At 54.5% G+C, this 22,613-nt stretch overlaps 1 protein-coding gene and 1 long non-coding RNA gene across 4 annotated transcripts in view; one reads left to right on the top strand and one right to left on the bottom strand.

Annotated features, from left to right (window-relative positions):
- ME2 (malic enzyme 2) overlaps window positions 1-22,373 on the bottom strand; it is a 29,858-nt gene extending 7,485 nt beyond the window's left edge. For both annotated transcript variants that reach the window (XR_007373814.1, XM_048930573.1), the window contains exons 1-10: window positions 22,263-22,373; window positions 15,524-15,635; window positions 12,842-12,975; window positions 12,613-12,762; window positions 11,630-11,705; window positions 9,008-9,169; window positions 5,271-5,374; window positions 5,060-5,169; window positions 451-548; window positions 234-347 (exon numbers count right to left, since the gene is read on the bottom strand). Coding sequence is in view for 1 of the 2 variants with exons in the window: in XM_048930573.1 (XP_048786530.1) it covers window positions 234-347; window positions 451-548; window positions 5,060-5,169; window positions 5,271-5,374; window positions 9,008-9,169; window positions 11,630-11,705; window positions 12,613-12,762; window positions 12,842-12,975; window positions 15,524-15,613 (1,038 nt within the window). In the remaining variant the exon portion in view is untranslated. The remainder of the gene's footprint in view (window positions 1-233; window positions 348-450; window positions 549-5,059; window positions 5,170-5,270; window positions 5,375-9,007; window positions 9,170-11,629; window positions 11,706-12,612; window positions 12,763-12,841; window positions 12,976-15,523; window positions 15,636-22,262) is intronic.
- Window positions 12,645-22,424, top strand: LOC125686515 (uncharacterized). Of its 2 annotated transcripts, none has more exons than XR_007373816.1 (3): window positions 12,645-12,752; window positions 15,442-15,501; window positions 22,313-22,424. It is a non-coding gene; the product is annotated as an uncharacterized LOC125686515 (long non-coding RNA). The 2 variants fall into 2 exon arrangements; XR_007373815.1 differs by lacking the exon at window positions 12,645-12,752 and adding an exon at window positions 12,982-13,700.
- The last annotated feature ends 189 nt before the right edge of the window (window positions 22,425-22,613 follow it).

Raw genomic sequence — 22,613 nt, 5'->3', positions numbered from 1 at the left:
TAGGAAGACTCAGAACCTGTTGGAGGACTCAACACCCCCTGGAGGACCCAACAACCCCCTTTGGAGGACTCAAACCCCCCTGGAGGACCCAAAGACCCCCTGGAGGACCCAAAGACCCCCACTGGAGGACTCAACACCCCCTGGAGGACCCAAAGACCCCCTGGAGGACCCAAAGACCCCCCCTCTCCCCCCCGTTATGGGATGGGTGGCGGCGTTCCTTTGTCAGGTTGTACCTGGAGGACCAGGCCGTGTTTGTCGTACATCCAAATCCTCCGTCGCGCCTCGTCCACCGGCACCCCGTTCTCCACCATGGCCATAACGATGAGGTTGGCGATCCCCAACGCCGCCTGGCGGGGGCGCAAACGGCACCCGTGGGTCCCCCCATAACCTTGGAGGACTTCACCCCCCCCCCCCTCTCAGATCCCAGGATTCCTTGCGGTCGGATCTCACCTCACCGGCGCCGAGGAACAGGATCTTGTGTTGGGCCAATGGTTTTCCCGTTGATTTCTGGGCCGCTAAAAGGCCGGCCAAGGCGACGGCGGCGGTGCCTGGGGGGAGAGGGGGGAGTGGGGGGGGTGTTGGAGGACTCAATGGGGGCTGGAGGACTCAGCGACACCCATTGGAGGACTTAAAGGATGCTGGAGGACTCAGCGACACCCGTTGGAGGACTCAACAACAGCCCTAGGAGGACTTAAAGGACATTGGAGGACTCAGTGACACCCGTTGGAGGACTCAGAGGACAGTGGAGGACTCAAAAACAGCCCTAGGAGGACTCAGAGGGCATTGGAGGACTCAGTGACACCCATTGGAGGACTTAAAGGATGCTGGAGGACTCAGTGACACCCGTTGGAGGACTTAAAGGATGCTGGAGGACTCAGTGACACCCGTTGGAGGACTTAAAGGATGCTGGAGGACTCAGTGACACCCGTTGGAGGACTTAAAGGATGCTGGAGGACTCAGTGACACCCGTTGGAGGACTTAAAGGACATTGGAGGACTCGAAAACAGCCCTAGGAGGACTCAGAGGGCATTGGAGGACTCAGTGACACCCATTGGAGGACTTAAAGGATGCTGGAGGACTCAGTGACACCCGTTGGAGGACTTAAAGGACATTGGAGGACTCAGTGACACCCATTGGAGGACTTAAAGGATGCTGGAGGACTCAGTGACACCCGTTGGAGGACTTAAAGGACGTTGGAGGACTCAGTGACACCCGTTGGAGGACTTAAAGGATGCTGGAGGACTCAGCGACACCCGTTGGAGGACTTAAAGGATGCTGGAGGACTCAGTGACACCCATTGGAGGACTTAAAGGACTTTGGAGGACTCAGTGACACCCATTGGAGGACTTAAAGGATGCTGGAGGACTCAGTGACACCCATTGGAGGACTTAAAGGACGTTGGAGGACTCAGTGACAACCGTTGGAGGACTTAAAGGACGTTGGAGGACTCAGCGACAACCGTTGGAGGACTTAAAGGACATTGGAGGACTCAGTGACACCCATTGGAGGACTTAAAGGATGCTGGAGGACTCAGTGACACCCGTTGGAGGACTTAAAGGATGCTGGAGGACTCAGTGACACCCATTGGAGGACTTAAAGGACATTGGAGGACTCAGTGACACCCGTTGGAGGACTTAAAAGACATTGGAGGACTCAGTGACACCCGTTGGAGGACTTAAAAGACATTGGAGGACTCAGTGACACCCGTTGGAGGACTTAAAGGACGCTGGAGGACTCAGTGACACCCATTGGAGGACTTAAAGGATGCTGGAGGACTCAGTGACACCCATTGGAGGACTTAAAGGACGCTGGAGGACTCAGTGACACCCGTTGGAGGACTTAAAGGATGCTGGAGGACTCAGTGACACCCATTGGAGGACTTAAAGGACGTTGGAGGACTCAAAAACAGCCCTAGGAGGACTCAGAGGGCATTGGAGGACTCAGTGACACCCATTGGAGGACTTAAAGGATGCTGGAGGACTCAGTGACACCCATTGGAGGACTTAAAGGATGCTGGAGGACTCAGTGACACCCGTTGGAGGACTTAAAGGATGCTGGAGGACTCAGTGACACCCATTGGAGGACTTAAAGGACATTGGAGGACTCAGTGACACCCATTGGAGGACTTAAAGGACATTGGAGGACTCAGTGACACCCATTGGAGGACTCAGAGAGCATCGGAGGACTCAGTGACACCCGTTGGAGGACTTAAAGGATGCTGGAGGACTCAGTGACACCCATTGGAGGACTTAAAGGACATTGGAGGACTCAGTGACACCCACTGGAGGACTTAAAGGATGCTGGAGGACTCAGTGACACCCGTTGGAGGACTTAAAGGATGTTGGAGGACTCAGTGACACCCGTTGGAGGACTTAAAGGATATTGGAGGACTCAGTGACACCCGTTGGAGGACTTAAAGGACGCTGGAGGACTCAGTGACACCCATTGGAGGACTTAAAGGATGCTGGAGGACTCAGTGACACCCATTGGAGGACTTAAAGGATGCTGGAGGACTCAGTGACACCCCTTGGAGGACTCAGAGGACATTGGAGGACTAAGTGACACCCATTGGAGGACTTAAAGGATGCTGGAGGACTCAGTGACACCCATTGGAGGACTTAAAGGATGCTGGAGGACTCAGTGACACCCGTTGGAGGACTCAGAGGACATTGGAGGACTCAGTGACACCCATTGGAGGACTTAAAGGATGCTGGAGGACTCAGTGACACCCCTTGGAGGACTCAGAGGACATTGGAGGACTCAGTGACACCCATTGGAGGACTTAAAGGATGCTGGAGGACTCAGTGACACCCCTTGGAGGACTCAGAGGACATTGGAGGACTCAGTGACACCCATTGGAGGACTTAAAGGATGCTGGAGGACTCAGTGACACCCATTGGAGGACTTAAAGGATGCTGGAGGACTCAGTGACACCCATTGGAGGACTTAAAGGATGCTGGAGGACTCAGTGACACCCATTGGAGGACTTAAAGGATGCTGGAGGTCTCAGCGACACCCGTTGGAGGACTCAGAGGACATTGGAGGACTCAGTGACACCCATTGGAGGACTTAAAGGATGCTGGAGGACTCAGTGACACCCCTTGGAGGACTCAGAGGACATTGGAGGACTCAGTGACACCCGTTGGAGGACTTAAAGGATGCTGGAGGACTCAGTGACACCCCTTGGAGGACTCAGAGGACATTGGAGGACTCAGTGACACCCATTGGAGGACTTAAAGGACATTGGAGGACTCAGTGACACCCGTTGGAGGACTTAACGGACATTGGAGGACTCAGTGACACCCGTTGGAGGACTTAAAGGATGCTGGAGGACTCAGTGACACCCGTTGGAGGAGTTAAAGGATGCTGGAGGACTCAGTGACACCCATTGGAGGACTTAAAGGATGCTGGAGGACTCAGTGACACCCATTGGAGGACTCAGAGAGCATTGGAGGACTCAGTGACACCCATTGGAGGACTCAGAGGACATTGGAGGACTCAGTGACACCCATTGGAGGACTTAAAGGATGCTGGAGGACTCAGTGACACCCATTGGAGGACTTAAAGGATGCTGGAGGACTCAGTGACACCCATTGGAGGACTTAAAGGACATTGGAGGACTCAAAAACAGCCCTAGGAGGACTTAAAGGACATTGGAGGACTCAGTGACACCCATTGGAGGACTCAGGGGACATTGGAGGACTCAGTGACACCCGTTGGAGGACTTAAAGGATGCTGGAGGACTCAGTGACACCCTTGGAGGACTCAACAGCCCTTGGAGGACTCAACACCCATTGGAGGACCAGAGGACCCTTAGGAGGACTCAGCACCCGTTGGAGGACCTCTAGGTGGACTCAACACCCCTTGGAGGACTCCTAGGAGGACTCAACACCCGTTGGAGGACCCACAGGAGGACTCAACCCCCCTTGGAGGACTCAACACCCCTTGGAGGACCCCTAGGAGGACTCAAAACCCCTTGGAGGACCCACAGGAGGACTCAACCCCCCTTGGAGGACCCACAGGAGGACTCAACACCCCTTGGAGGACTCAACCCCCCTTGGAGGACCCACAGGAGGACTCAACACCCCTTGGAGGACTCAGCACCCTTTGGAGGACCAGAGGACCCCTAGGAGGACTCAACCCCCCTTGGAGGACCTCTAGGAGGACTCAACACCCATTGGAGGACTGGAGGACCCCTAGGAGGACTCAACCCCCCTTGGAGGACCCCTAGGAGGACTCAACACCCATTGGAGGACTCAACACCCGTTGGAGGACCCTTAGGAGGACTCAACACCCTTTGGAGGACCGGAGGACCCCTAGGAGGACTCAACCACCCTTGGAGGACTCAACACCCATTGGAGGACTCAACACCCGTTGGAGGACCTCTAGGAGGACTCAACACCCGTTGGAGGACTCAACACCTGTTGGAGGACCCCTAGGAGGACTCAACACCCCTTGGAGGACTCAACCCCCCTTGGAGGACCGGAGGACCCCTAGGAGGACTCAACCACCCTTGGAGGACTCAACACCCATTGGAGGACATCTAGGAGGACTCAACCACCCTTGGAGGACTCAACACCCGTTGGAGGACCCACAGGAGGACTCAACACCCCTTGGAGGACTCAACACCCGTTGGAGGACTCAACACCCGTTGGAGGACCCCTAGGAGGACTCAACACCCCTTGGAGGACTCAACACCCTTTGGAGGACCAGAGGACCCCTAGGAGGACTCAACCACCCTTGGAGGACCCACAGGAGGACTCAACATCCATTGGAGGACTCAACACCCGTTGGAGGACCCACAGGAGGACTCAACCCCCCTTGGAGGACCAGAGGACCCCTAGGAGGACTCAACCCCCCTTGGAGGACCCACAGGAGGACTCAACACCCCTTGGAGGACTCAACCCCCCTTGGAGGACTCAACCCCCCTTGGAGGACCCCTAGGAGGACTCAACACCCATTGGAGGACTCAACACCCATTGGAGGACCCACAGGAGGACTCAACACCCCTTGGAGGACCAGAGGACCCCTAGGAGGACCCAAGACCACCGAAACGCACCTTGAATGTCATCGTTAAAGGTACAGTACTTCTCCCTGTACTTCCGGAGGAAGCGGAAAGCGTTGTGGTTCCCGAAGTCCTCAAACTGAATCAAGGTGTTCTGCCCGTATCTGGGGAGGGCAGCGACCGTCGGCCATATTGGACGAGGGGGAGGGAAAAGGGGGGGGTTCTTAAAGGGCAACGCACCCCCGAAAAGGGGGGGGATCCAGACCTGTCTGTGATGGCCTCCATGAATTCGTCGATCAAGGCGTCGTAGGCCGGAGAGCGGTCGCGTTTTTGGTACAGGCCCATATAGAAGGGGTCCTTTAAGAGGCTCTGGGGGGGGGAGATGGGGGGGTTTTGGGGGGGTCTGGGGGGCTTTGATGGGGTCTGGAGGACTGAAGAGGCCTTGGAGGACCTACAGGCGGACTGTAGTAGGGTGGGATTGGGGTCTTTATGGGGTCTGGAGGACTGAAGAGGCCTTGGAGGACCTACAGGCGGAATCGATAGGGCTGGGATTGGGGTCTTTATGGGGTCTGGAGGACTGAAGAGGCCTTGGAGGACCTACAGGCGGAATCTATGGGGATGGGATTGGGGTCTTTATGGGGTCTGGGGGTCTTTTATGGGGTCTGGGGGGCTTTGATGGGGTCTGGAGGACTGAGGAGGCCTTGGAGGACCTACAGGCGGAATCTATGGGGCTGGGATTGGGGTCTTTATGGGGTCTGGAGGACTGAAGAGGCCTTGGAGGACCTACAGGCGGAATCTATAGGGATGGGATTGGGGTCTTTATGGGGTCTGGAGGACTGAAGAGGCCTTGGAGGACCTACAGGCGGAATCGATAGGGCTGGAATTGGGGTCTTTTATGGGGTCTGGGGGTCTTTGATGGGGTCTGGGGGTCTCTTAAGGGGTCTGGAGGACTGAAGAGGCCTTGGAGGACCTACAGGCGGACTGCAGTGGGATGGGATTTGGGTCTTTATGGGGTCTGGAGGACTGAAGAGGCCTTGGAGGACCTACAGGCAGAATCTATAGGGCTGGGATTGGGGTCTTTTATGGGGTCTGGGGGTCTTTGATGGGGTCTGGAGGACTGAAGAGGCCTTGGAGGACCTACAGGCGGAATCTATAGGGCTGGGATTGGGGTCTTTATGGGGTCTGGAGGACTGAAGAGGCCTTGGAGGACCTACAGGCGGAATCCATAGGGCTGGGATTGGGGTCTTTTATGGGGTCTGGGGGTCTCTTAAGGGGTCTGGAGGACTGAAGAGGCCTTGGAGGACCTACAGGCGGAATCTATGGGGATGGGATTGGGGTCTTTTATGGGGTTTGGGGGACTTTGATGGGGTCTGGAGGACTGAAGAGGCCTTGGAGGACCTACAGGCGGAATCTATAGGGCTGGGATTGGGGTCTTTTATGGGGTCTGGGGGTCTTTGATGGGGTCTGGAGGACTGAGAAGGCCTTGGAGGACCTACAGGCGGAATCGATAGGGCTGGGATTGGGGTCTTTTATGGGGTCTGGGGGGCTTTTATGGGGTCTGGAGGACTGAAGAGGCCTTGGAGGACCTACAGGCGGACTGCAGTGGGATGGGATTGGGGTCTTTATGGGGTCTGGAGGACTGAAGAGGCCTTGGAGGACCTACAGGCGGAATCTATGGGGCTGGGATTGGGGTCTTTATGGGGTCTGGGGGTCTTTTATGGGGTCTGGGGGTCTCTTAAGGGGTCTGGAGGACTGAAGAGGCCTTGGAGGACCTACAGGCGGAATCGATAGGGCTGGGATTGGGGTCTTTATGGGGTCTGGGGGTCTCTTAAGGGGTCTGGAGGACTGAAGAGGCCTTGGAGGACCTACAGGCGGAATCTATAGGGATGGGATTGGGGTCCTTTATGGGGTCTGGGGGGCTTTGATGGGGTCTGGAGGACTGAAGAGGCCTTGGAGGACCTACAGGCGGAATCTATGGGGATGGGATTGGGGTCTTTTATGGGGTTTGGGGGACTTTGATGGGGTCTGGAGGACTGAAGAGGCCTTGGAGGACCTACAGGCAGAATCCATAGGGATGGGATTGGGGTCTTTATGGGGTCTGGAGGACTGAAGAGGCCTTGGAGGACCTACAGGCGGAATCTATGGGGATGGGATTGGGGTCTTTTATGGGGTCTGGGGGGCTTTGATGGGGTCTGGAGGACTGAAGAGGCCTTGGAGGACCTACAGGTGGAATCTATAGGGCTGGGATTGGGGTCTTTTATGGGGTCTGGGGGTCTTTGATGGGGTCTGGGGGTCTCTTAAGGGGTCTGGAGGACTGAAGAGGCCTTGGAGGACCTACAGGCGGAATCTATGGGGATGGGATTGGGGTCTTTTATGGGGTCTGGAGGACTGAAGAGGCCTTGGAGGACCTACAGGCGGAATCGATAGGGATGGGATTGGGGTCTTTATGGGGTCTGGGGGTCTTTTATGGGGTCTGGGGGTCTCTTAAGGGGTCTGGAGGACTGAAGAGGCCTTGGAGGACCTACAGGCGGACTGCAGTAGGGTGGGATTGGGGTCTTTATGGGGTCTGGAGGACTGAAGAGGCCTTGGAGGACCTACAGGCGGACTGCAGTGGGATGGGATTGGGGTCTTTATGGGGTCTGGAGGACTGAAGAGGCCTTGGAGGACCTACAGGCGGAATCTATAGGGATGGGATTGGGGTCTTTTATGGGGTCTGGGGGTCTTTGATGGGGTCTGGAGGACTGAAGAGGCCTTGGAGGACCTACAGGCAGAATCTATAGGGCTGGGATTGGGGTCTTTGATGGGGTCTGGGGGTCTTTTATGGGGTCTGGAGGACTGAAGAGGCCTTGGAGGACCTACAGGCGGAATCTATAGGGATAGGATTGGGGTCTTTTAGGGGGTCTGGGGGTCTCTTAAGGGGTCTGGAGGACTGAAGAGGGCTTGGAGGACCTACAGGCGGAATCTATGGGGATGGGATTGGGGTCTTTTATGGGGTCTGGGGGTCTTTATGGGGTCTGGAGGACTGAAGAGGCCTTGGAGGACCTACAGGCGGAATCTATGGGGCTGGGATTGGGGTCTTTATGGGGTCTGGGGTCTTTATGGGGTCTGGAGGACTGAAGAGGCCTTGGAGGACCTACAGGCGGAATCTATAGGGCTGGGATTGGGGTCTTTTATGGGGTCTGGGGGTCTTTATGGGGTCTGGAGGACTGAAGAGGCCTTGGAGGACCTACAGGCGGAATCGATAGGGATGGGATTGGGGTCTTTATGGGGTCTGGAGGACTGAAGAGGCCTTGGAGGACCTACAGGCGGACTGCAGTGGGATGGGATTGGGGTCTTTATGGGGTCTGGAGGACTGAAGAGGCCTTGGAGGACCTACAGGTGGAATCTATAGGGCTGGGATTGGGGCCTTTATGGGGTCTGGGGGTCTTTTATGGGGTCTGGAGGACTGAAGAGGCCTTGGAGGACCTACAGGCGGAATCCATAGGGATGGGATTGGGGTCTTTATGGGGTCTGGGGGTCTTTTATGGGGTCTGGGGGTCTCTTATGGGGTCTGGAGGACTGAAGAGGCCTTGGAGGACCTACAGGCGGAATCGATAGGGATGGGATTGGGGTCTTTATGGGGTCTGGAGGACTGAAGAGGCCTTGGAGGACCTACAGGCAGAATCCATAGGGATGGGATTGGGGTCTTTTATGGGGTCTGGAGGACTGAAGAGGCCTTGGAGGACCTACAGGCGGAATCTATGGGGATGGGATTGGGGTCTTTATGGGGTCTGGAGGACTGAAGAGGCCTTGGAGGACCTACAGGCGGAATTGATAGGGATGGGATTGGGGTCTTTTATGGGGTCTGGGGGTCTTTGATGGGGTCTGGAGGACTGAAGAGGCCTTGGAGGACCTACAGGCGGAATCGATAGGGCTGGGATTGGGGTCTTTTATGGGGTCTGGGGGGCTTTGATGGGGTCTGGAGGACTGAGGAGGCCTTGGAGGACCTGTTGGAGGACTCACGGTGTTGTCGGTGCCGACGTCGATGCAGACAGGCAGACATTTGTGGGGGTGAATCCCGGCGCAGGCGGTGTAAAGGCAGAGCTTCCCCACCGGGATTCCCATCCCATAAACCCCCAGGTCGCCCAGGCCCAAAATGCGTTCGCCGTCGGTGACGACGACGGCCTGCGGTTGGGGGGAAATGGGGGGAAGGGGAAGAGGAAGAGGAAGAGGAAGAGGAAGGGGAAGGGGGAGAGGAAGGGAAGGGGGAGAGGAAGGGAAGGGGGAGAGGAAGGAGGAAGGAGGAAGGAGGAAGGAGGAAGGAGAAAGGGAGGGGAAGGGGAAAGGAAAGGGAAGGGGAAGGGGAAGGGAAGGGGGAGAGGAAGGGGAAATGGAAGGGGAAGGGAAAGGGGAAGGGGAAGGAGGAAGAGGAAGGGGAAGGGGAAGGGGAAATGGGGAGGGGAAAAGGAAGGAGGAAGGGAAAGGGAAATGGGGAAGGGAAATGGGGAAGGAAATGGAGGGGAAGGGAAGGGGAAGGGAAAGTGAAGGGAAAGGGGAAGAGGAAGAGGAAGAGGAAGGGAGGGGAAGAGGAAGGGGAAGGAGAAGGGAAGGGGAAGAGGAAGAGGAAGGAGGAAGAGGAAGGGGAAGGGGAAGATGGAAGGAGGAAGGAGGAAGGGAAAGGAAGGGGGAAATGGAAGGGAAATGGGGGAAGGAAGGGGAAAAGGAAGGGGAAGGGGAAGAGGAAGGGAAGGGGAAGAGGAAGGGGAAATGGAAGGGGAAGGGGAAGGGGGAAGGGGAAGAGGGAAGGAGGAAGGAGGAAGGGAGGGGGGAAGGGGAAGAGGGAAGGAGGAAGGAGGAAGGGAGGGGAAGGGGAAATGGAAGGGGAAGGGGAAAAGGAAGGAGGAAGAGGAAGGGAAATGGGGGGGGGAAAGGAAGGGGAAGGGGAAGAGGAAGGGGAAGGGGAAGAGGAAAAGGAAGGAGGAAGGGGAAGGGGAAGAGGAAGGAGGAAGAGGAAATGGAAGGGAATAAGGAAGGGGAAGAGGAAGGAGAAAGGAGGAAGGAGGAAGGGAAGGGGGAAGGGGAAGGGAAATGGGGAAGAGGAAGGAGGAAGGGGAAGGGGAAATGGGGACGGGGGAAAGGAAATGGGGAAGGAAATGAGGGGAGAGGAAAGGGAAGGGGAAAAGGAAGGGAAGCAGGGAAGGAAATGGAGGGGAAGGGGGAAGGGGAAGGGAAATGGGGAAGGGAATGGGGAAGGGGAAGAGGAAGAGGAAGGGAAGGGAAAGAGGAAGGAGGAAGGGGAAGGGAAATGGGGAAGGAAATGGAGGGAAAGGGGAAGTGGAAGGGAAGGGGAAGGGGAAAAGGAAGGAGGAAGAGGAAGGGGGAAGGAGGAAGGGGAAAAGGAAGGGAAATGGGGGAAGGAAAAGGAAAAGGAAGGGAAAGGAAGGGGAAATGGAAAGGAAATGGGGAAAGGAAGGAGGAAAGGAAAGGAAATGGGGGAAGGAAGGGATAGGAAGGGGGAAAAGGAAGGGAAAGGAAGGGGGAAATGGGAGGGAAATGGGGGAAGGAAGGGGGAAAAAGAAGGGGAAAAGGAAGGGAAATGGGGACAGGAAGGGGGAAAGGAAGGGAAAAAGGAAGGGGAAAAGGAAGGGAAATGGGGAAGGAAGGGGGAAATGGAAGGGAAATGGGGACAGGAAAGGGGAAAGGAAGGGAAGGAAGGGGAAATGGAAGGGAAATGGGGGAAGGAAGGGGAAAAAGAAGGGGAAAAGGAAGGGAAATGGGGACAGGAAGGGGGAAAGGAAGGGAAAAAGGAAGGGGAAAAGGAAGGGAAATGGGGAAGGAAGGGGGAAATGGAAGGGAAATGGGGACAGGAAAGGGGAAAGGAAGGGAAGGAAGGGGAAATGGAAGGGAAATGGGGGAAGGAAGGGGAAAAAGAAGGGGAAAAGGAAGGGAAATGGGGACAGGAAGGGGGAAATGGAAGGGAAATGGAGGGAAGGAAGGGGGAAATGGAAAGGAAATGGGGGAAGGAAGGGGAAAAGGAAGGGAAATGGGGGAGGGAAGGGGGAAAGGAAGGGAAGGAAGGGGAAATGGAAGGGAAATGGGGGAAGGAAGGGGGAAATGGAAGGGAAAGGAAGGGAAATGGGGACAGGAAGGGGGAAAGGAAGGGAAAAAGGAAGGGGAAAAGGAAGGGAAATGGGGAAGGAAGGGGGAAATGGAAGGGAAATGGGGGAAGGAAGGGGAAAAGGAAGGGAAATGGGGGACGAAGGGGAAAAGGAGGGGAAATGGGGACAGGAAGGGGAAAAGGAAGGGAAGGAAGGGGAAATGGAAGGAAAATGGGGGAAGGAAGGGGAAAAAGAAGGGAAGGAAGGGGAAATGGAAGGGAAATGGAGGAAGGAAGGGGAAAAGGAAAGGAAATGGGGGAAGGAAAAGGAAAAGGAAGGGAAAGGAAGGGGAAATGGAAAGGAAATGGAGAAAGGAAGGAGGAAAGGAAAGGAAATGGGGGAAGGAAGGGGGAAATGGGAGGGAAATGGGGGAAGGAAGGGGGAAATGGGAGGGAAATGGGGGGAAGGAAGGAGGACATTGTGTGTCTTTAAAGGGGAAATTGATGCTTTCAGGTCCCGGAAGGAGGAAGAAGCGTCGGCTGCTGACCTTGACGTCGTTTTCAGGCCAGTTGTTGACGATGGATCGGATGTGGCCGCGATCCGAGATGGAGATGAACAAACCTCTGTGTGGAACAGGTAGGAGAGGGGGAATGCAGCCCAAAATGGGTCCAGATGGAACAGAATTGAGTCAAAATACAGCAAAATCACCCCAAAATCCAGTAAAATGCACCCAAAATCCAGCAAAATCCACCCAAAATCCAGCAAAATGCAACAAAAGCCATTAAAATACCTCAAAATCCAGCCAAAATCCAACAAAATGCACCCAAAATCCACTCAAAATGACCCAAAATCCCCCAAAATATCCCCAAAATCCATCCTAAATCCCATCAAATGCCCCAAAATCCACCCAAAATCCATTAAAATCCAACAAAAGCCATTAAAATACCCCAAAATCCATCAAAATCCATCAAAATCCACCCAAAAAACATCAAAATATCCCAAAATCCACGCAAAATCCCCCCAAAATGACCCAAAATCCATCAAAATGTCCCAATATCCCCCAATATTCCCCAATAATCCACCCAAAATCCAGCAAAATGCACCAAAATCCATCAAAATCCACCCAAAATCCACCAAAATCCATTAAAATATCCCATAATCCCCCAAATCCACCCAAAATCCACCAAAATCCATTAAAATCCACCCAAAATTCATCAAAATCCACCCAAAATCCACCCAAAAACATCAAAATATCCCCAAAATCCATCAAAATATCCCCAAATCCCCCATAATCTCCCAAAATCTCCCATAACCCCCCCAAAATCCCCCATAATGCCCCCAATATCCCCCATAACCCCCTCAAAATCCCCCATAATCCCCTCGAAGTCCCCCTAAATCCCCCATAATCTCCCATAATCCCCCCAAAATCCCCCCAAATACCCCCTAATTCCCCCCTAATCCCCCCATAACCCCCCCAAAATCCCCCATAACCCCCTCCAAATCCCCCATCATCCCCTTCTCCCCCCTCACTTGGGCCTGCGGAAGATATGGCCGTATTGGGAGCAAGCGAGGCCGACCGTTGGCGTATAAACAACCGGCATCAACCTCTCGATGTCGTCCTGCAGGACGCGGTAGAAGAGCTTCTCGTTCCTCTCCTGGATGCCCATGATGTAAATATACCTGGGGGAAAGGCACCAAGATGGCCGCCGGGTGGCCCAGGCCGGCCTTTGGAGGACCAACAGGCGGACAGGGCCCTCACTTTTGCAGGGGGTCGCTCATCTTGGCCATGTTCTTGTGGAAGCGTAAGGCCTGGATGTCCTGGGTTTCGATTTTGGGGGGGAGGAGGCCTTGCAGGCCCAACATCTGCCGTTCCAATAGGGTGAAGGCCATGCCCTGCGGGAGAGAAAGGCGACTGTTGGTCCTCCAAGGGCGCTGTCGCTTTAAATCTGCCATGATTGACAGCCTGTGGAGGACCAACATCTATGGGAGCGACTGTTGGTCCTCCAAGGGCGCTGTCGCTTTAAATCCACCATGATTGACAGCCTGTGGAGGACCAACATCTATCGGAGCGACTGTTGGTCCTCCAAGGGCGCTGTCCCTTTAAATCCGCTGGGATTCACAGACTGTGGAGGACTAAGGTTTGTGGGAGCGACTGTTGGTCCTCCAAGGGCGCTGTCGCTTTAAATCTGTCACCTTTAACACCCTGTGGAGGACCAACATCTATGGGAGCGACTGTTGGTCCTCCAAGGGCGCTGTCGCTTTAAATCCATCACATTTGACAGCCTCAGGAGGACCAAAGGTTGTGGGAGCGACTGTTGGTCCTCCAAGGGCGCTGTCGCTTTAAATCCGCCATGTTTGACATCCTGTGGAGGACTAAAGGTTGTGGGAGCGACTGTTGGTCCTCCAAGGGCGCTGTCGCTTTAAATCCGCCATGTTTGACATCCTGTGGAGGACCAAAGGTTGTGGGAGTGACTGTTGGTCCTCCAAGGGCGCTGTCGCTTTAAATCCGCCATGTTTGACAGCCTGTGGAGGACCAATATCTATGGGAGCGACTGTTGGTCCTCCAAGGGCACTGTCCCTTTAAATCCGCTGGGATTCACAGACTGTGGAGGACTAAGGTTTGTGGGAGCGACTGTTGGTCCTCCAAGGGCGCTGTCGCTTTAAATCTGTCACCTTTAACACCCTGTGGAGGACCAACATCTATGGGAGCGACTGTTGGTCCTCCAAGGGCGCTGTCGCTTTAAATCCATCACATTTGACAGCCTCAGGAGGACCAAAGGTTGTGGGAGCGACTGTTGGTCCTCCAAGGGCGCTGTCGCTTTAAATCCGCCATGTTTGACATCCTGTGGAGGACTAAAGGTTGTGGGAGCGACTGTTGGTCCTCCAAGGGCGCTGTCGCTTTAAATCCGCCATGTTTGACAGCCTGTGGAGGACCAAAGGTTGTGGGAGTGACTGTTGGTCCTCCAAGGGCGCTGTCGCTTTAAATCTGTCACCTTTAACACCCTGTGGAGGACCAACATCTATGGGAGCGACTGTTGGTCCTCCAAGGGCGCTGTCACTTTAAATCCGCAACCTTTAAGACCCTGTGGAGGACCAAAGGTTGTGGGAGCGACTGTTGGTCCTCCAAGGGCGCTGTCGCTTTAAATCCGCCATGTTTGACACCCTGTGGAGGACCAACATCTATGGGAGCGACTGTTGGTCCTCCAAGGGCGCTGTCGATTTAAATCTGCCATGTTTGACAGCCTCAGGAGGACCAAAGGTTGTGGGGAGCGACTGTTGGTCCTCCAAGGGCGCTGTTGCTTTAAATCTGCCATGTTTAACACCCTGTGGAGGACTAAGGTTTGTGGGAGTGACTGTTGGTCCTCCAAGGGCGCTGTCGCTTTAAATCCGCCATGTTTGATGCCCTGTGGAGGAACAATGTCTCTGGGAGGAACTGTTGGTCCTCCAAGGGCGCTGTCACTTTAAATCCGCTGGGATCCACAGACTGTGGAGGACCAAAGGTTGTGGGAGTGACTGTTGGTCCACCAAGGGCGCTGTCACTTTAAGTCTGCCATGTTTGACAGCCTCAGGAGGACCAAAGGTTGTGGGGAGCGACTGTTGGTCCTCCAAGGGCGCTGTCGCTTTAAATCCGCCATGTTTGACACCCTGTGGAGGACTAAGGTTGTGGGAGTGACTGTTGGTCCTCCAAGGGCGCTGTCACTTTAAATCCGCCATGTTTGACAGCCTGTGGAGGACCAATATCTATGGGAGCGACTGTTGGTCCTCCAAGGGCGCTGTCGCTTTAAATCCGCTGGGATCCACAGACTGTGGAGGACTAAAGGTTGTGGGAGCGACTGTTGGTCCTCCAAGGGCGCTGTCGCTTTAAATCCACCATGTTTGACACCCTGTGGAGGACCAACATCTATGGGAGCAACTTTTGGTCCTCCAAGGGCGCTGTCGCTTTAAATCTGCCATGTTTGACACCCTGTGGAGGACCAACATCTATGGGAGCGACTGTTGGTCCTCCAAGGGCGCTGTCACTTTAAATCTGCCATGTTTGACAGCCTGTGGAGGACCAAAGGTTGTGGGAGCGACTGTTGGTCCTCCATGGGTGCCATCTTCATCTCTAATGCCCTCTGGAGGACCAAAGTCCGACTGTTGGTCCTCCAAGGCTGCTATCTTCATCTCTAATGCCCTCTGGAGGACCAAAGTCCGACTGTTGGTCCTCCAAGGGCTGCTATCTTCATCTCTACTGCTCTCTGGAGGACCAAAGTCCGACTGTTGGTCCTCCAAGGCTGCTATCTTCATCTCTAATGCCCTCTGGAGGACCAAAGTCCGACTGTTGGTCCTCCAAGGCCGCCGCCTCGTCCAACCCCACAGGTTTTACAGCAGCCTGAGGTCCAAGGTCCGCAGCGGAGGCCCCAATTAACTAATTAGCAGGTAATTAAGGGGCCCGACCGACCTTGTTGGTGCGGGGGTTCAGCATGAGGGGTTTCCCCTTCTCCCTGGTGTGCACACAGCGGCGGAGGGACAGGCGGAAGCGGGACAGCATGGCGGCAATGGGGTTCGGGGGCCTGCAGAGGAGATCATGAGGGGTTAATTAGGGTTAATTAGGGTTAATTGGGGGGGGGGGGGGGGGGGGAGAGAGGGGGGGATTAGGGCAGCCAGTAGGGGATGGGGTGGCAATGGGATTGAATGGGGTCCTATGGGGTCCTATGGGGTGGCAATGGGGTCTTATGGGGTGGCAATGGGATTTAATGGGGTCCTATGGGATTGAATGGGGTCCTATGGGGTGGCAATGGGGTCCTATGGGGTGGCAATGGGATTGAATGGGGTCCTATGGGGTGGAAGTGGAGTCCTATGGGGTGGAAATGGGATTTTATGGGGTCCTATGGGGTGACAATGGGATTTAGTGGGGTCCTATGGGATCCTATGGGGTGGCAATGTGATTTAATGGGGTCCTATGGGGTCCTATGGGGTGGCAATGGGATTGAATGGGGTCCTATGGGGTCCTATAGGGTGGCAATGGGGTCTTATGGGGTGGCAATGGGATTTAATGGGGCCCTATGGGATTTAATGGGGTCCTATGGGGTCCTATGGGGTGGCAATGGGGTTTAATGGGGTCCTATGGGGTCCTATGGGGTGACAATGGGATTTAATGGGGTCCTATGGGATCCTATGGGGTGGCAATGGGATTGAATGGGGTCCTATGGGGTCCTATGGGGTGGCAGTGGGATTTAATGGGGTCCTATGTGGTGGCAATGGGATTTAATGGGGTCCTATGGGGTGGCAGTGGGATTTAATGGGGTCCTATGGGGTCCTATGGGGTGGCAGTGGGATTTAATGGGGTCCTATAGGGTCCTATGGGGTGGCAGTGGGGTCCTATGGGGTGGCAATGGGATTTAATGGGGTCCTATGGGGTGGCAGTGGGATTTAATGGGGTCCTATGGGGTCCTATGGGGTGGCAGTGGGATTTAATGGGGTCCTATAGGGTCCTATGGGGTGGCAGTGGGGTCCTATGGGGTGGCAATGGGATTTAATGGGGTCCTATAGGGTCCTATGGGGTGGCAATGGGGTCCATTGGGGTCCTATGGGATTTAATGGGGTCCTATGGGGTGGCAATGGGATTGAATGGGGTCCTATGGGATCCTATGGGGTGGCAATGGGATTTTATGGGGTCCTATGGGATTTAATGGGGTCCTATGGGGTGCTATGGGGTCCTATGGGGTGGCAATGGGATTTAATGGGGTCCTATGGGATTGAATGGGGTCCTATGGGGTGGCAAAGGGATTTAATGGCGTCCTATGGGATTTAATGGGGTCCTATGGGATCCTATGGGGTGGCAATGGGATTTAATGGGGTCCTATGGGATTGAATGGGGTCCTATGGGATCCTATGGGGTGGCAATGGGATTGAATGGGGTCCTATGGGGTTCTATGGGGTGGCAGTGGGATTTAATGGGGTCCTATGTGGTGGCAATGGGATTTAATGGGGTCCTATGGGGTGGCAGTGGGATTTAATGGGGTCCTATGGGGTCCTATGGGGTGGCAGTGGGATTTAATGGGGTCCTATAGGGTCCTATGGGGTGGCAGTGGGGTCCTATGGGGTGGCAATGGGATTTAATGGGGTCCTATGGGGTGGCAGTGGGATTTAATGGGGTCCAATGGGGTCCTATGGGGTGGCAGTGGGGTCCTATGGGGTGGCAATGGGATTTAATGGGGTCCTATAGGGTCCTATGGGGTGGCAATGGGGTCCATTGGGGTCCTATGGGATTTAATGGGGTCCTATGGGGTGGCAATGGGATTGAATGGGGTCCTATGGGATCCTATGGGGTGGCAATGGGGTTTAATGGGGTCCTGTGGGATTCTATGGGGGTGGCAATGGGATTGAATGGGGTCCTATGGGATCCTATGGGGTGACAATGGGGTCTTATGGGGTGGCAATGGGGTTGAATGGGGTCCTATGGGGTCCTATAGGGTGGCAATGGGGTCCTATGGGGTGGCAATGGGATTTAATGGGGTCCTATGGGGTGGCAATGGGATTTAATGGGGTCCTATGGGATTTAATGGGGTCCTATGGGGTGCTATGGGATCCTATGGGGTGGCAATGGGATTTAATGGGGTCCTATGGGGTCCTATGGGGTGGTAATGGGACTTAATGGGGTCCTATGGGGTGCTATGGGGTCCTATGGGGTGGCAATGGGATTGAATGGGGTCCTATGGGGCACTATGGGGTGCTATGGGGTCCTATGGGGTGGCAATGGGATTTAATGAGGTCCTATGGGATTTAATGGGGTCCTATGGGGTCCAGTGGGGTCCTATGGGGTGGCAATGGGATTTAATGGAGTCCTATGGGGTCCTATGGGGTGGTAATGGGACTTAATGGGGGTCCTATGGGGTGCTATGGGGTCCTATGGGGTGGCAATGGGATTGAATGGGGTCCTATGGGGCACTATGGGGTGCTATGGGGTCCTATGGGGTGGCAATGGGATTTAATGAGGTCCTATGGGATTTAATGGGGTCCTATGGGGTCCAGTGGGGTCCTATGGGGTGGCAATGGGATTTAATGGAGTCCTATGGGGTCCTATGGGGTGGTAATGGGACTTAATGGGGTCCTATGGGGTGCTATGGGGTCCTATGGGGTGGCAATGGGATTGAATGGGGTCCTATGGGGCACTATGGGGTGCTATGGGGTCCTATGGGGTGGCAATGGGATTTAATGAGGTCCTATGGGATTTAATGGGGTCCTATGGGGTCCAGTGGGGTCCTATAGGGTGGCAATGGGATTTAATGGGGTCCTATGGGATCCTATGAGGTGACAATGGGGTCTTATGGGGTGGCAATGGGATTGAATGGGGTCCTATGGGGCACTATGGGGTGCTATGGGGTCCTATGGGGTGGCAATGGGATTTAATGGGGGTCCTATGGGATCCTATAAGGTCCTATGGGGTGGCAATGGGGTCCATTGGGGTCCTATGGGGTGGCAATGGGGTCCTATGGGATGGCAATGGGGTCCTATGGGGTCCTATGGGGTGGCAATGGGATTTAATGGGGTCCCATGGGATTTAATGGGGTCCTATGGGGTGGCAATGGGGTCCTATGGGGTGGCAATGGGGTTGAATGGGGTCCTATGGGGTCCTATGGGGGTGGCAATGGGATTGAATGGGGTCCAATGGGGTCCTATAAGGTCCTATGGGGTGGCAATGGGGTCCAGTGGGGTCCTATGGGATTTTATAGGGTCCTATGGGGTGGCAATGGGATTTAATAGGGTCAAATGGGGTTCTATGGGGTGGCAATGGGGTCTTATGGGGTGACAATGGATTGAATGGGGTCTTATGGGGTCCTATGGGGTAGGCAATGGGATTGAATGGGGTTCCTATGGGGTGGCAATGGGGTTTAATTGGGGTCCTATGGGGTCCTATGGGGGTGGCAATGGGATTTAATGGGGTCAAATGGGGTCCTATGGGATTTAATGGGGTCCTGTGGGGTCCTATAGGGTGGCAATGGGGTCTTATGGGGTGGCAATGGGATTTAATGGTGGTACTATGGGATGGCAATGGGATTTAATAGGGTCAAATGGGGTCCTATGGGGTGGCAATGGGGTCCAATGGGGTGGCAATGGGATTTAATGGGGTCCTATGGGATTTAAAGGGGTCCTATGGGGTCCTATGGGGTGGCAAGGGGATTGAATGGGGTCCTATGGGGTCCTATGGGGTGGCAATGGGGTCCTAGGGGGTCCTATGGGGTCCTATGGGGTGGCAATGGGGTCCTATGGGGTTCTATGGGGTGGAAGTGGGATTTAATAGGGTCAAATGGGGTCCTATGGGGTGGCAATGGGATTGAATGGGGTGGCAATGGGATTTTATGGGGTCCTATGAGGTCTTATGGGGTGGCAATGGGATTTAATAGGGTCCTATGGGGTGGCAATGGGATTTAATAGGGTCCTATGGGGTGGCAATGGGGTTTAATGGGGTCCTATGGGGTTTCAATGGGATTTAATGGGATCCAAGGGGGTTTCTATGGGATTTTAGTGGGGTCCTATGGGATCCAATGGGATTCTATAGGGTGGCAATGGGGTCCAATGGGGTCCCATAGGGTGGCAGTGGGATTTAATGGGGTCCAATGGGACCCTATGGGGTGGCAATGGGGTCCAATGGGATCCAATGGGATTCAATGGGATCCAATGGGGTAGCAATGGGATTTAATGGGGTCCAATGGGATCCAATGGGTCGGCAATGGGATTTAATGAGGTCCTATGGGATCTTATAGTTTCCTATAGGGTGGCAATGGGATCCTATGGGATCCTATGGGGTTTCAATGGGATTTAATGGGGTCCAATGGGATCCTATGGGGTGGCAATGGGGTCCAATGGGATCCAATAGGATTCAATGGTGGTGGCAATGGGGCCCAATGGGATCTTATGGGGTGGCAATGGGATTTAATGGGAAATCAATGGGATTTAATGGGGTCCTATGGGATCCAATGGGATCCAATGGGATCCTATATTGTGGCAATGGGGTCCAATGGGATCCAATGGGGTGGCAATGGGATTTAATGGGGTCCTATGGGATCCTATGGGATTCTATAGGGTGGCAATAGGTTCCAATGCGATCCTATAGGGTGGCAATTGGGTCCTCTGGGATCCAATGGGGTTTCAATGGGGTCCTATGGGGTCCTAAGGGAACCAATGGGATCCCTATAGGGTGGCTATGGGGTCCAATGGGATCCAATGGGGTTTCAATGGGATTTAATGGGGTCCAATGGGATCCTATGGGGTGGCAATGGGGTCCTATGGGATCCAATGGGGTTTCAATGGGATTTAATGGGGTCCAATGAGATTCCTATGGGGTGGCAATGGGGTCCAATGGGATCCAATAGGATTCAATTGGATTTAATGGGGTCCAATGGGTCGGCAATGGGATTTTAATGGGGTCCAATGGGACCTTATGGGTTCCTATAGGGTGGCAATGGGGTTCCAATAGGATCCCATAGGGTTGGCAATGGGATTTAATGGGATCCAATGGGGTTATCAATGGGATTTAATGGGGTCCTATGGATCCTATAGGGTGGCAATGGGATTTAATGGGGTCCTATGGGATCCTATGGGATTCTATAGGGTGGCAATGGGGTCCAATGGGATCCAATGGGGTCCTATGGGGTCCTAAGGGAACCAATGGGATCCTATAGGGTGGCAATGGGGTCCTATGGGATCCAATGGGGTTTCAATGGGATTTAATGGGGTCCAATGGGATCCTATGGGGTGGCAATGGGGTCCTATGGGATCCAATGGGGTTTCAATGGGATTTAATGGGGTCCTATGGGGTCCTATGGGGTGGCAATGGGGTCCAATGGGATCCAATAGGATTCAATTGGATTTAATGGGGTCCAATGGGTCGGCAATGGGATTTAATGTGGTCCAATGGGATCTTATGGGTTCCTATAGGGTGGCAATGGGGTCCAATAGGATCCCATAGGGTGGCAATGGGATTTAATGGGATCCAATGGGGTTTCAATGGGATTTAATGGGGTCCTATGGGATCCTATAGGGTGGCAATGGGATTTAATGGGGGTGCAATGGGGTCCAATGGGATCCTATAGGGTGGCAATGGGATCCAATGGGATCCAATGGAGTTTCAATGGGATTTAATGGGGTCTAATTAGGTTCAGTGGGATCCAATGGGATCCTATGGGATTCTATAGGGTGGCAATGGGGTCCTATGGGATCCAATGGGGTGGCGATGGGATTTAATGGGGTCCAATGGGATCCAATGGGGTTTCAATGGGATTTAATGGGGTCCTATGGGATCCTATGGGATTCTATAGGGTGGCAATGGGGTCCTATGGGATCCAATGGGGTGGCGATGGGATTTAATGGGGTCCAATGGGATTTAATGGGAATCAATGGGATTTAATGGGGTTTCAATGGGATTTAATGGGATCCTATGGGGCGGCAATGGGGTCCAATGGATCGAATGGGATCCAATAGGATTCAATGGGGTGGCAATGGGGTCCAATGGGATCTTAAGGGGTGGCAATGGGGTCCAATGGGATGCAATGGGGTTTCAATGGGATTTAATGGGGTCCTATGGGATCCTATGGGATTCTATAGGGTGGCAATGGGGTCCCAATGGGATCCCATAGGGTTTCAATGGGATTTAATGGGAATCAATGGGATTTAATGGGGTCCAATGGGATCCTATGGGATTCCATAGGGTGGCAATGGGGTCCAATGGGATCCAATGGGGTCCAATGGGATCCTATAGGGTGGCAATGGGATCCAATAGGGTCCAATAGGATCCAATAGGGTGGCAATGGGATTTAATGGGGTCCAATGGGATCCTATGGGGCCGCAATGGGATTTAATGGGGTCCAATGGGATCCTATGGGGCAGCAATGGGGTCCAATGGGATCCAATAGGATTCAATGGGGTGCCAATGGGGTCCTATGGGATCCAATGGGATCCAATGGAATTCCGTGGGAACCAATGGGATTCCATAGGTCCAATAGGATCCTATAGGGTGGCAATGGGATCCAATGGGATCCAATAGGCTGCAATGGGATCGGATGGGACGTAACTAAGCAATGGGGGCTGGGCTGCGGGCCGTTCCTCCTTCCTCCATCCCCCCCCACCCCCCCCAAACGCTTCCACCCGTCCCGGTTGAATCCTCCGCTTCTCCCCCGCCCTTCCGGTTCCCTTCTTACCGCTTTTGGAGTGTGAGAGGCCTAAAAACGGCCCTTGTTTCCCTATGGAGATCGGCGAGAGCCGGAGCTTCCGTCCGCCGCGGCGGCCGGCGCCGTCTGGAGGGCGGGAAACGGCGGCTGTGAGGGCCCTTCCGGGAGGCGGGGCTTTGCGGGGGTGATTGACGGGCGCGCGGCCAATCGGGAAGGAGAAGTCGGCGGTGAGGGAGCGGCGTTTGAGGTGAGGGCCAATCGCGGGGAGGGGGGTGGGGAGAGTGGGCGGGATTTAGGGGGGAGGGAGCGGCGTGATTGGTTGGCGCTGCAGCGATAGGGGAGAATGGGGGTATTAAAAAAAACCCCCCGATTTTTCCCCCC

This window comes from Lagopus muta, chromosome Z (assembly GCF_023343835.1).
Source record: "Lagopus muta isolate bLagMut1 chromosome Z, bLagMut1 primary, whole genome shotgun sequence".
Lineage (NCBI taxonomy): Eukaryota > Metazoa > Chordata > Aves > Galliformes > Phasianidae > Lagopus > Lagopus muta.
This window is presented reverse-complemented; position numbering and strand designations above follow the sequence as displayed.